The 14700-nt window shown below is 35.0% G+C and overlaps 3 protein-coding genes across 3 annotated transcripts; all 3 read right to left on the bottom strand.

Moving 5' to 3' along the window:
- Positions 1-328: 328 nt before the first annotated feature.
- LOC131929015 (putative ankyrin repeat protein RF_0381) lies at positions 329-3585 on the bottom strand. The gene has a single exon (XM_059285206.1). The coding sequence runs from the start codon at positions 3583-3585 to the stop codon at positions 466-468; it is 3120 nt and encodes a 1039-aa protein (XP_059141189.1). The 3' UTR covers positions 329-465.
- Positions 3586-3600: 15 nt separating this feature from the next.
- Positions 3601-4380, bottom strand: LOC131929016 (ankyrin repeat domain-containing protein 29-like). The gene has a single exon (XM_059285207.1). The coding sequence runs from the start codon at positions 4357-4359 to the stop codon at positions 3601-3603; it is 759 nt and encodes a 252-aa protein (XP_059141190.1). The 5' UTR covers positions 4360-4380.
- Positions 4381-11350: 6970 nt separating this feature from the next.
- On the bottom strand, positions 11351-14479 carry LOC131929007 (putative ankyrin repeat protein RF_0381). Its single transcript, XM_059285196.1, has 3 exons — positions 12627-14479; positions 11885-12465; positions 11351-11614 (listed from the first exon to the last, which is right to left on the bottom strand). Exons 1-3 carry the CDS (start codon positions 14467-14469, stop codon positions 11351-11353), a joined length of 2688 nt encoding a protein of 895 aa, XP_059141179.1. The 5' UTR covers positions 14470-14479.
- Between the last annotated feature and the right edge of the window lie 221 nt (positions 14480-14700).

Raw genomic sequence — 14700 nt, forward strand, 5'->3', positions numbered from 1 at the left:
ACTGTAATAGTAAAGTAAACATGTTAAAGAAAACTGACGCTGAAAAATCACATTTCTGAGGCCAAAAAAAAAAAAAATAAGAAAAAATAAATTCAGAATGATATTAATGGTAGAAATAGTTATAACATGTTGGAAATAATTTTATAATAATTAAAATGCTAATAATGATAAGCAAACTAATAATAACTAATGATAATTACAATAATGTATTTTTTTTTCATTTGATCATTAATTATATCTTTATACGTTCACGTAATACGCTGACGCTCATGAATATATTTAATCGTAGTTTCAGTGATAGAAAAACGTTTATATAGAGAGAGTTACATTACAGAATAATTTCAGAATTATAGAGTTTATCCACTAAAAATCTAAATAATTTTTCTGTTAAATTTAGACCTTAAAACTAACAGCTCATTGTAGCAGAAAATGTTTTTTTTTAAATTATATTTAAAAAAAAAAACATCAGATAACCAGCTTATGCCCAACAGGCCAGTAGTAGAGTAAAGGTCTAGGACAGGGTAAAGTCTCGTACTGCACTGGGTCAAAACAAAGAGGTATTTTAGACCAGTCTTCTACAGGTAATCTTGATATTGGTTCTTGAAACATCAACGTTCTCTGTAATCTTGGTGGGAGTTTGGTCTGTTTTAGTTTTTCTTCTCTCATAGGTCCAGTCCCAATTAAGGTGGAGACTTCAATAAAAGCTAGTTTGACCAGTGGCCAGGGTTCCTGCAAAGCCGGTTTTAAAACCGCTAATATATGTTTCCGGAAGTCAGGGTACATAGAGCAATCTTTTCCTAACTTTCGTAGCAATTGTAAGTCTGACTTGAATATCATACCGATGGCGAAAATGTATTTTATAAAATCTAAATTTTTTAAACTGATTTTATTAATGGGGTGATAAAACATTGAAGTTTCGTTTCTTTTAGTGGATTCCTTCGTCTGATTCAAAATGCACCCGTTTAACACAAAAAACTGAAATATTCGTGGTGACCTTACGCTTGTTATTGTTGCATCTTCGAATTCTTTTGTCACAGATTGAACTAAATATCTGTACTGACTATCGACCACAATGTCAGCTCCTAGTTTTAAAACTTCCATAATATAACTCATTCTATCTATGCGATTGTTTAATAAAACATGAACAAGAGCAGATCTGTTTTCTTTATCCACTTTGTTCAAATCAGCCCCAAACATTCGGAGTGTAGTTACAATCACAAAACAATCGTTGATAACGGCTAGCATACAGGCAGTCTGGCCCGTTTTGTCACTTGCATTAACATCTGCTCCACTCATTATAAGAAATTTTAAAATATCATAGTTAAATTGTCTATATCTCCTCAATGCTTTCATTAAACAATTTCTTCCTTCATTATCTTGAACATTGATATTTGCACCTCGCTCTATTAACAGTTGAACCAGCTCGAAGTTATCAGAAGTTGCAGCGTACATGAGTGCTGTTTGTCCTTCTGTTGAAATAATCATCTCTGCACCCCTGTCCAATAATGCACGTGCTATTTCGACATCGTAGACACGATGTAAAGCTGTTTCACCTCGATTATTTCTTATATTGATATCGGCTTTAGCATCAAGTAGGTAACTGATTACTTTGTGGTTTTTCAAAAAGAAAAGAGGTGTGTCTCCATCGTTGTTTTGTTCGTTTACGTTCGACCCAAGGTTTATCAATAAAATTGTCAAGAGACAGACATCATACTTGACTGCTAAATGTAAAGCAGTGTTACCTTCTCTATTACGGGCGTGTATGTTAATTCCCAAACCCACTAGCATTTCAACAATATCAGAAGTCTTACTTTTTACGTAAGCATTTGTAGTAGATACAACCATTTTCACATGGTTTTCTCTTCTGGCAGAAATCACTGCGTGGTGCAGCGCTGTATCCCGGTTTTCGTTCACCAACATAACATCAGCTCCAACAGAAAGAAGATACCTGACAGCCTCAACATTACCACGACGACACGCTTTCATTAACGGCGTCTCACCTTTTGCGTTCTGGACATTGACCTCAGCTTCGTAGGCTACAAACAACTGCAAGTTACTATTGCCACAAAACTTAGCCGCTGCGTGTAGACAGGTGTTACCTTTGTTGTCAGTAGCTGAAACATTAGCTCCGTTATCTAGAAATGAGTTAAATAAATCAAACGAACACGTATACCATTTTGCGTAGTTATGTTTTAACATAAGACCATTACCAGATAAAGAAGCTAGACGGTTTAAACCAAATGCATTTGCTCTAGTCACTGATGAATCAGGATTTGCAATTCTGATAGCTTTCAATAGTGCTGGTATTCCATTACTGTCTTTAACATTAGCGTCAGCTCCATGTTCTAGTAAATCTAATGTGACGTCATAATTTGCATGTTCCAGTGAAATCAGCAGCTCCGCACCGCTGCCTTTCTTAATACGTGCGCCATGCTTGAACAAACTTTCTACAAGACTTGTATCATCATTCAATATAGCAAGGTATAAAGACGAGCTTAGAGCATCACGGTTAAGATAAAATAAACCTCTATAATCCTCAATCAAACATTGGGTTAACTTGTGGTATTTGTACAGTATTGAAATATGGAGTGGGAACATGCCGAAATTATCCACATTGTTTATTTTAGCACCACGACGAACCAAAGCTTCTACTAACGCGTGATCTCCAGTAATAGCTGCCAAATGTAAAGGTGTTCTACCATTCTCATCCGCATCATTTACATTGGCTCCAGATTTCAACAGCAAGTCAATTATTGTGTTGTTGCTTCTTCCCCAACATACCGATATAGCTATATGTAGCGGTGTGTTTTTACCATTAGAAGGTTGTGTCACTTTTTCTTGTATTTCTTTTAAATATTCAACTGTATTACAAACATTAAATTTTTTATTGCATTTGACTTGACAATTAGAGGCGATGTTAACATCAGCTCCAGCTTGTATCAACTTGGCTACCATCTGTACGTTAAGGCTCATCACTGCATGAGCTAATGCTGTCGTCTGTTTAAGGTCAACACAGTTTACCTCAGGCTTAAGGTCAAGCAAAAGATCAAAGACTTTTTCGTTATTTGTTTTAGCTGCCCACATCAAGGCTGTCATTCCGTCTTTGTCAACTTTTGAAATATCAGCTCCGTGTTCTAACAAAAAATTTGTGGTGGCAAAGTTACCAGCCGTAAAAGGGTTAATGACAAATGTGCTATCATTTTCTCTCCTAATAGAGTTTATGAGATGAGTTCGATGGTAAATATCTACACAATTTATATCCCAGCCTGCATCTAAAAATATTTTCATTATCCCTATCTGTGATTGCTTACATGCCTCTGAGAAAGGCGTTAAATTTTCATTATTTAAAAACTCAACTTTAGCTCCAGCGTTCACAAGTAATTTTACTATTTCCAGATTTTTTGACTTGCAGGCATAATGAAGAGCTGTACTTTGAGAATCATCTGCTTGGTCGATATTTACTTTCTTTTCTAAAATAAAGTTGACGATCTCAATTTGTTTTGATTGAACAGCTTTTATAAGTAAGCAACTGCCGTCTTCGTCAACAAGGTTGATATCAGCGATTGACGTTATAAGCGATTTCATGACTTCTATATAAGATCACCTTACCGCTTCCATTTTAGCCCCAGCCAGAAGTACGTTTACTAACGCAACTTGACCATCACGACATGTGTTTTCGGTGGAATCTGCAACATTAAGATCGACATGATTTTCTATCAGAAATTTTAAAAACTGTATATCTTTTAATCGTATGGCTTGTTTTAGTAGAGTCTGCCCATCTCCTACTTTTTCGTTAAGAGTTATTTCAGCTGCTTTCAGAAGCAATGTAGTCATTTTTTTATTTTCTGTCGTATCTTTGTACGATAATGATCTTAAACTCAAAGAAACCCCCGAGTCTATTAACGCAATGAGTAAATTAAAACAATTCTTCTTGAAAGCTACATAAACTGCTGTACCCCGTTGGTCCGAATCTTGTTTTATATATTTTTTCATAGCTTGCTCCCCTTCCACAACAGCATCCAAAAACGTTTCATCCCTCGCCATCTTTAAAGCCTTTAATCCACGCTTACAATTTAAGAAAGCTCCTGCCCTGATGAGTTCCTTCACACATTCAACTCTGTTTTTTACCACAGCTATAGCCAGTGCTGTGATGCCATCATTATTGTTCCTAGATATATTAGGATCAGCACCTGCTGAGAGTAGGGTTTTTAATGCCAGCACATTATTGGCATCAACAGACATCATGAGCGCAGTTTCGCCATATCTTTTTTTGCAGTTTATCGAGGCAATATGCAATGGTTCAATATTTCCGAGTTTAGCAGCATTGAAGATATCGCTTGCATATATACGGCAACTCATTTCTTTCAGCTATTTTTTATGTTGACATGAAAAGAACAATTTATGATTCTTCTCTTCGGTAAATCTGAAATAAACAAAATATTAAATGTAAATTGCATTATTTAAAATTTTAATTTAAAAAATAATTATAAATACCAGTGGTCGTCAACGAATTCGTAGCTGAAGTTTGCGTTATACTCTGTAGTATTTTGCTGTGAAGCACACTGATATAACCATGATACGATTGTTTTTTCTTGAAGAAATTTTGCGTATTTAATTTCATTTGTAAAATTACTCAGTATGACTGCAACATTTTCCTAAAGAATCTTTGGAATGAACAGCACCGTTTAGTATTGTATATCATCATAACAAGTAATTGACAGAGTCTAGATGGTGTGTCGAAGAACAGTACGCCTTGTCTTTTCATCATAAGAGATGCATAAGAACTCTGGAATATTTACACACACAAAATAAACGCTCGCCTTCATAAAAATCATTTCAATATAGCGATAGGCTTGCTAATCAATAACATTCACGTAACATTTTTATACCTCAGCTGAGATGGACAATGATTTACCGACCAGTCAAGGGCGACCATCATGCAGTTTTTTTTCGGTTTTTACATTTACAATGGTGCCTTTTACAACCCACATTGACTGACGCCGGAACTCTTATGACTTGAACCTACCAAATAACAAAGAAGACTAACATAATCTTGTAGTAGAAAATATTGCAATTAGTTTATTTCTAAAGCGCCGCACGCCTCTAGAAAAAGGAATCAAATTCATTTCCGATATCCGGAAACACTTATACCCTGTAATAATTCTAAATTCACAAGAATAGACTTATCAAAACTTTAAATTCTAGACCCTCGGGAATAGACTAATAATAACTGTAATAATCTCATGATTTAGCAAAATGAAAATTGAAAGTTTATTCTATATATTCTTCAAGCGTATGATGTCCATTAAACTGTTAATTAATATCATTGTTGGTTGTCTTTTTTTAATGGAAATATGGCCGAGATATACAAAACAGTAGTTTTTCAAAAATGAGTGAGATAGATAAGCAAGGGATTTGCGCTAATAGACTCGCACATAACATGTAACTTCTGAAGGAACATAAACGGGCAGTGCAATATTTGAGAAAGTTTAGGGGAGATCAATCCCGGTTTATTAATTACTAGCCGTCCCGGCCAGGCCCTGCACTGGCATCTCTGAAAAACGTATATGTAAAGGGCCATAACTTGTGTGTTTAGTAATCAGCATTTATCCGGCATTGCCCACCCTAACCACAACCAACCAAAACACACAGAAAACGCAAATATAACACTGACACAAAGCAAACACAAACGAAAACACAAAAACAAACGCAAAGACAATCCCAACCACAAACACAAAGAAAACACAAACACTAACGCAAACAAAATAGCAAACGAAAACAAATCCAAATCAAAATCCAAACGCAAACACAAACCCAACCACAACCAAACAAAACCAAAACCAAAACCAAAACACACAAAATAACAACGCAAACATAACACAAACGCAAATACAAACACAAACGAAAACACAAAAAGAAACGCAAATACAAATACAATCACAAACACAAAGAAAACACAAACGCAAAGAAAAAAAAACGAAAACACAAACGAAAAGAAAAAAAGCAAATGAAAACACACCCAAACCCAAATCCAAACGCAAAACACAATCACAAACGCAAACCTTAACTCAAAACAAAGAAAACACAAACGCAAAGATAAACTCAAAGTGTCCACAGTCTAGCCCGGGGCGCAAAATTGCACCATTACGACGTGCGGCGTAACCGCCTGATTCTACTTAGTAAACGACTATAGTACCCAACTTATTCATAGTCTTTTCAACTCACTTACGCGAACGTAGGTACCATAGCGTACACGAAAAGGTCCGGGGCGCCTTATAGCACCCTGTCGGGGTGCCGGAGGACGCCCGGATTTTATTCACTTAAAGACTATAGTAACCTTTCTTATCCATAGTCTATCGCACTGTTTAAAACAAAATTATGCAGCATAGAGCTCACATGACAGCCCAGGGCGCCAAATCGAACCGTGCAGGTGCGCCGGCGGACGCGCCTGTTTCAATTTAGTCAACAAAATTATAATACCCCAAGCTTATCCGTAAATGGAAAGAAATAAACATATAGGATTTGTAGGACCTGGCTTATTAAATGTTATTGATTAAAAAAATAATAAGTAAACAGTATGTTCAGTGTATAGAATAAATAAAAGGCAGTATTAAAAAAACCAACGACATTGCACTTAATCAATCCACGCTCATTATGTTATTTTTTTTTTCTTAACACCAAAACAAAGTAATAAAAAGTAAATTCTTTCTTCCCCGATTTAATGGTTTTTAAAGGGAAGTAACCGTGTTTTCCTAATCAAGGGACGTTATGAGAACTAAAGGACAAAATGCAAATACATTTCAGACACAATTTTAGAAATTTTATAAACGTTGATACACTTTTTTTAAATTTTATGTAATGTTCATAATTGAAAATTATTATTCTAAGTATATAAAATGAAAATTGTTTTTAAAGACTTTCAATAGTAATTTTTAACTCTTAAATTTAGAATATGAGACCTATAATAATCTAACACTAAAATCCATTGAAGTATCCACAACAAACATTTTACAAACGTTTTACATACAGATTTGAACTTTATATATTAGATTAATGGAAGATCATGTTGCCCATTGAAAAGTTTAACGCATTATAAATCTAAATGTGCTGTCGGCTTTAGCTTTAGCGATACGTCTGTTTGCAATTTTTATTAGGTTCCAACACTATTATCAATTTTCATTAGGATACGCTGGGCAGTTCATCTAGATTTAACAGTCGTAGATTCTAGATCTAGAAAATCTAGATCTAGCTCTATCTAGATCTAGAATGTATGCCAATAATAAGTTTCTATACTAAACTATTTCAGACCTTAATTATTTTATATAAAACTGTTTGTTTAGCTACGGAATTGGCTAATTTGGGATATAATTTAGTTTCAAATAATGGGCTTACTCGCATAGCTCAAGTTTCTTACGCGGACTCTCTAAGTAGTGTATTCCATTAAGTATGCACCTAATCAGAAGTGCCCGAATAGCTGAGTTAAAAGTGTAATAGTTACCATGCGGGAGGTATGGTTTCAAGACACATCATATCAATAAAAAAATTTCAAGTTTTTTTTTTTTTAGATGTGACTAATAAAGTTGCCAATCGAGACTTGGCGGGACACGGGGCAGGTGGAGTAGAGTTCACCAGTTTCTGGTTCTCGGCATATGAATGGATAGTGTGGTCAGACCCATGCTTAGTCGAAATATGTGTTTTTAAAAAGATAATAACATGTTGTCTGATGTGTGACGTCTTTTTTAATGTGGGGTCTGACTTTTTGTGAAGATATGTGACAGTGGGAAGGGAAGGGGAAAGATAAAAATAGTCGAATAAATAAGACGTCACTAAGCATGACCCTCGAAACACCGGTTAGTCAAGAATAACGGGTGGTCTAGATAATCTATATATATAATTCTCTTCTGGGAGACGCTAGAAGAATATGAAGCATGAAAGCTTTGTATGTGTAATGGTTTCTCGCCTTATGTTTATTTTAAAAATTTTTGTATTTATATTATTAGTTTTTAATACATTTCCTTTTTATACTATGTCATTCTTTATTATATATTTAAAAAAAAATAATAATTAAGAGAAGTAATTGCTTTTTAATTTGTTTAGTGATCTGATTGTTTAACTTGAGCATGTAGACTTTGTGTACAACAGAGATTCTTTTCCAGGAAGTGTAATGCAATACCTGGAATTCCCGTAACAGGTAGGCCAACTATGGGAATACGATCGTATATTTCATACACTGGTTTTTTAATTATGTTTTCGCATGTAGTGGCCTACTCCTGCACATACACAGAGATATACACATATTTTAAAATTGCAAGCGTCTGCTTTATAAAGATTAGTTTAATATTTACATTTTAAAAAATATTCTCAAATTATTAAAGATATATTAATTAACGAGCCTATGCACAACAGGCCAGTAGTAGAGTAAAGGTCTAGGACAGGGTAAAGTCTCGTACTGTATTGGGTCAAAACAAAGAGGTATTTTAGACCAGTCTTCTACAGGTAATCTTGATATTGGTTCTTGAAACATCAACGTTCGCTGTAATCTTGGTGGGAGTTTGGTCTGTTTTAGTTTTTCTTCTCGCATAGGTCCAGTCCCAAGTAACGTGGAGACTTCAATAAAAGCTAGTTTTACCAGTGGCCAGGGTTCTTGCATATATTGTAATTCATTTCATACATGTGTCATGTTAGCGTAGCTTAGATATTGCAAACGTTTTTAAACTGAGGTATAAAACTTAAAGGCTACTATATTATACATGATGTGGCAAAAATATAATTAATAAAGCCTGATTTGTGATTAGAAGTGAAGAAATGATGAACAAAAAATACGACCGAATCAAATAGCGAATAATTCAGAACTGAAAAGGCTGTAGCGTAAAATATCGTATTATGATAAAAATCATATTTGTCTTTTTACTTTCTCGTATATACGAAGTATAGAGAAAGTATTGAAATCGTGCAAAAAAATAATCGTGATTTTTGCACATCTCGACGTTTTACACCTCCCTGAGTCGGAAAAACATAGCTGTGCAATCTTGTCCGTATGTCTGTGTGTGTGTGTATGTGTGTGTCTGTGTGTTTGTGTAAACACGATAACTTGAGTAACGATACAGCCAGGTTGATGAAATTTCGTATATAAGTATTATATCGAAATCGTAGATCCGTTTCAACTTTTGAGCGATTTCCGATAACCGGAAGTGGAACTTTTTCTATTTTTAATTTTTCAAAAGCCTATAAATATTCCAGATAGATAAATGAAATTTCACACGTAAGTAAAAGATCTAATTTTCTGCCTTCTATCAAATTTTGAGTAATTTCTGTTGACCGGAAGTAGTAATTTTCACTATTTCCGATTTCTCAAAAAACGCATGTGAATTTATAAAGTACTAATAATATTCTGCACTATTATACACATCTTTATTCGGCGTTCGCTTGGTGCGCAATTCTTTTTCTATGAGATTCTATTCTATTTTTAAAAGTTTAAGTATTTAAAATGGATTAAAAATCATAACTATATCCCGAGTTCCCATCCCCTGTTGTTTTATATAAGAATATTCGAGAAAGTTTAGGGGAGATCACTCCCGGTTTATTTTATTTCAGTTTGGAACTCTTTGACTTACTTTACTTCGCTAAGTTTTAGAAGCAGATGATAGTCTTTGTTGCTGTTGTTATTTATTTTTCTTTTACAGCGAAAACAAATAAACAATTAACGAGTATTTTATCAACGAGAGACCGTTATTCAACGGATTTAGTAGACAGAATATAATTTAAAACAATTAAAAAGACCGCTAGCTATCAATATTCTTTACAGTACGTACTCGTGATAATTGGTGTTTAATTTTTTTTTTAAAATAAGAGTATTTTTTTATTATGTGAGTATAGGGCATCGTGGCTGAGAAGTAGAGCCCACGACTGTTAACACTAAAGTAAGTTCAGATCCTGAGCAGAGTTTCCTCCAGGCATCTCTTTGGGGGTGGGGGGACAAAGCCCCATCCCCCCCCCCCCCCCGAAGAAAGTAGTCTACCACCCCCCCCCCCCCCGAAAATTTCAAGTGCCCCCCCCCCCCCCCCCCCGCAGAAAAAAGTCTGGAAGACACACTGATCGTGAGTTTAGACAACTCTGCTGGGCACCTGACTCACAATAAGAAAAGTTAAGGCGTCTGGGCAAATAACTGACCCCACACTCTGTTCATATAGCGAGGTTAGAGAAGCAGATGAATTCTACTTCTCGTAATAAAAGGCTAATTTTTAAATTTTACTTTTATTTATTTCCGAGTATTCGTTTAAAACATTACGAACATTCGTAAGCAAATTAACATGTCTACCGTGAACATTTTTTTCGTCTAACAGTCTCATGACACTAACATCAAAGCCTAGTTAGCACTTTGCTGGTAGTTTCGTTGTTCTAATATATCTAACTGGAGTGTCAACAGCTTATAGCGTTATAAGTCAATGGAATATGTCACATTAAAAAATACAGCCAAAAAATGAATAATTTATAACGATTGACTGCAATATTAACATAAAATAATTTTTAATAATAAGTCAAAAAAAAAGAAAAAAAAGTTTTTCTATGATTATAGTAAAACACTTATTTTATATAGCTATAAACATAAATGCAGATTTGATGAGTGAACAAAATGAAGAATACAAATTAAGAATGATAATTTTAAAAAATTGCCCTTTTACTTTTTTTGGACTTTTTAAAAAATTTTACCTTTTTTTTAATAGAACATTGAATCACCAAATACAATGTGAAGTTTAAAAATAAAATTATAATAAGACGTTTTGTATTATGTTATAGTAAACCATATTAAATGAATGAAAGTACATTTCAGGAAGAAGTATTACTATTGTAAATCTGTATCATTCCTCATAAGCCGTTGATAAAAACTGTAATAGTAAAGTAAACATGTTAAAGAAAACTGACGCTGAAAAATCACATTTCTGAGGCCAAAAAAAAAAAATAAGAAAAAAAATAAATTCAGAATGATATTAATGGTAGAAATAGTTATAACATGTTGGAAATAATTTTATAATAATTAAAATGCTAATAATGATAAGCAAACTAATAATAACTAATGATAATTACAATAATGTATTTTTTTTCATTTGATCATTAATTATATCTTTATACGTTCACGTAATACGCTGACGCTTATGAATATATTTAATCGTAGTTTCAGTGATAGAAAAACGTTTATATATAGAGAGAGTTACATTACAGAATAATTTCAGAATTATAGAGTTTATCCACTAAAAATCTAAATAATTTTTCTGTTAAATTTAGACCTTAAAACTAACAGCTCATTGTAGCAGAAAATGTTTTTTTTTAAATTATATTTTTAAAAAAAACATCAGATAACCAGCTTATGCCCAACAGGCCAGTAGTAGAGTAAAGGTCTAGGACAGGGTAAAGTCTCGTACTGCACTGGGTCAAAACAAAGAGGTATTTTAGACCAGTCTTCTACAGGTAATCTTGATATTGGTTCTTGAAACATTAACGTTCTCTGTAATCTTGGTGGGAGTTTGGTCTGTTTTAGTTTTTCTTCTCTCATAGGTCCAGTCCCAATTAAGGTGGAGACTTGAATAAAAGCTAGTTTGACCAGTGGCCAGGGTTCCTGCAAAGCCGGTTTTAAAACCGCTAATATATGTTTCCGGAAGTCAGGGTACATAGAGCAATCTTTTTCTAACTTTCGTAGCAATTGTAAGTCTGACTTGAATATCATACCGATGGCGAAAATGTATTTTATAAAATCTAAATTTTTTAAACTGATTTTATTAATGGGGTGATAAAACATTGAAGTTTCGTTTCTTTTAGTGGATTCCTTCGTCTGATTCAAAATGCACCCGTTTAACACAAAAAACTGAAATATTCGTGGTGACCTTACGCTTGTTATTGTTGTATCTTCGAATTCTTTTGTCACAGATTGAACTAAATATCTGTACTGACTATCGACCACAATGTCAGCTCCTAGTTTTAAAACTTCCATAATATAACTCATTCTATCTATGCGATTGTTTAATAAAACATGAACAAGAGCAGATCTGTTTTCTTTATCCACTTTGTTCAAATCAGCCCCAAACATTCGGAGTGTAGTTACAATCACAAAACAATCGTTGATAACGGCTAGCATACAGGCAGTCTGGCCCGTTTTGTCACTTGCATTAACATCTGTTCCACTCATTATAAGAAATTTTAAAATATCATAGTTAAATTGTCTACATCTCCTCAATGCTTTCATTAAACAATTTCTTCCTTCATTATCTTGAACATTGATATTTGCACCTCGCTCTATTAACAGTTGAACCAGCTCGAAGTTATCAGAAGTTGCAGCGTACATGAGTGCTGTTTGTCCTTCTGTTGAAATAATCATCTCTGCACCCCTGTCCAATAATGCACGTGCTATTTCGACATCGTAGACACGATGTAAAGCTGTTTCACCTCGATTATTTCTTATATTGATATCGGCTTTAGCATCAAGTAGGTAACTGATTACTTTGTGGTTTTTCAAAAAGAAAAGAGGTGTGTCTCCATCGTTGTTTTTTCGTTTACGTTCGCCCCAAGGTTTATCAATAAAATTGTCAAGAGACAGACATCATACTTGACTGCTAAATGTAAAGCAGTGTTACCTTCTCTATTACGGGCGTGTATGTTAATTCCCAAACCCACTAGCATTTCAACAATATCAGAAGTCTTACTTTTTACGTAAGCATTTGTAGTAGATACAACCATTTTCACATGGTTTTCTCTTCTGGCAGAAATCACTGCGTGGTGCAGCGCTGTATCCCGGTTTTCGTTCACCAACATAACATCAGCTCCAACAAAAAGAAGATACCTGACAGCCTCAACATTACCACGACGACACGCTTTCATTAACGGCGTCTCACCTTTTGCGTTCTGGACATTGACCTCAGCTTCGTAGGCTACAAACAACTGCAAGTTACTATTGCCACAAAACTTAGCCGCTGCGTGTAGACAGGTGTTACCTTTGTTGTCAGTAGCTGAAACATTAGCTCCGTTATCTAGAAATGAGTTAAATAAATCAAACGAACACGTATACCATTTTGCGTAGTTATGTTTTAACATAAGACCATTACCAGATAAAGAAGCTAGACGGTTTAAACCAAATGCATTTGCTCTAGTCACTGATGAATCAGGACTTGCAATTCTGATAGCTTTCAATAGTGCTGGTATTCCGTCACTATCTTTGACATTAGCGTCAGCTCCATGTTCTAGTAAATCTAATGTGACGTCATAATTTGCATGTTCTAGTGAAATCAGCAGCTCCGCACCGCTGCCTTTCTTAACACGTGCGCCATGGTTGAACAAACTTTCTACAAGACTTGTATCATCATACAATACAGCAAGGTATAAAGACGAGCTTAGAGAATCACGGTTAAGATAAAATAAACCTCTATAATCCTCAATCAAACATTGGGTTAACTCGTGGTATTTGTACAGTATTGAAATATGGAGTGGGAAGATGCCGAAATTATCCACAACATTTATTTTGGCACCACGTCGAATCAAAGCTTCTGCCATTGATTGATCTCCTATACAAGCTGCCAAATGTAAAGGTGTTCTACCATTCTCATCCACTGCATTTACATTGGCTCCAGATTTTAACAGTAAGTCAATAATCATGTTGCTGTTTCTTCCCCGACATCCCGATATAGCTATATGTAGCGGTGTGTTTTTACCATTAGAAGGTTTTATCACTTTTACATGCATTTCATTTAAATATTTTACAGTATTAAAAACATCAAATTTTTTATTGCATTTGACTTGACAATTAGACGCGATGTTAACATCAGCTCCAGCTTGTATCAACTTGGTCACCATCTTTACGTTAAGGCTCATCACCGCATAAGCAAATGCTGTCATCTGTTGTAGGTCAACACAGTTTACCTTTGGTTTAAAATCAAGCAAAAGATCGAGGAAGTTTTCGTTATTTATTTTAGCTGCCCACATTAAGGCTGTCATTCCGTCTATGTCCACCTTTGAAATATCAGCTCCATGTTCTAACAAAAATTGTGTGGTGGCAAAGTTACGTTCTATAATAGAGTTCATGAGAAATTCGCTGTGATCTCCTTCCTTAATATAGTTTATTAGAGGCGTTCGTTGATAAGTATCTACACAATTTATATCCGAGCCTGCCTTGATAAGAAGCTTCATCATGTCTATATTTGATGTCTTACATGCCTCAGAGAAAGGAGTCGAACTTTCATTATTATAGCCCTCAACTTTAGCTCCTGCATTCACAAGTAATTTTACTATTTCCAGATTATTTGAACTGCAGGCATAATGAAGAGCTGTACTCTGAGAATCATCTGCTTGGTCGATATTTACTTTCTTTTCTATAAGAAAGTTGACGATCTCAATTTGTTTTGATTGAACAGCTTTTATAAGTAATGTACTGCCGTCTTCGTCAACAAGGTTGATATCAGCGATTGACGTTATAAGCGATTTCATGGCTTCTATATAAGAGCAGTGGCGTAGCGAGGTCGGGTGTCACCCGGTGCGGCACTTAATGGTGTCACCCCCCAGAGGCATAGAGACCCTTGCCAGGGACAAACTTTCGAATTTTCGATTTGCACCCCCCCCCCCTCAAACTTTCGATTTGCACCCCCCCCCCTCAAGTTTTCGATTTGCACCCCCCCCTCAAACTTTCGATTTGCACCCCCCCCCCTCGAGTTTTTCTCT

Source organism: Physella acuta, unplaced genomic scaffold (assembly GCF_028476545.2).
Source record: "Physella acuta isolate Inbredline_101_S28 unplaced genomic scaffold, ASM2847654v3 ptg001583l, whole genome shotgun sequence".
Lineage (NCBI taxonomy): Eukaryota > Metazoa > Mollusca > Gastropoda > Physidae > Physella > Physella acuta.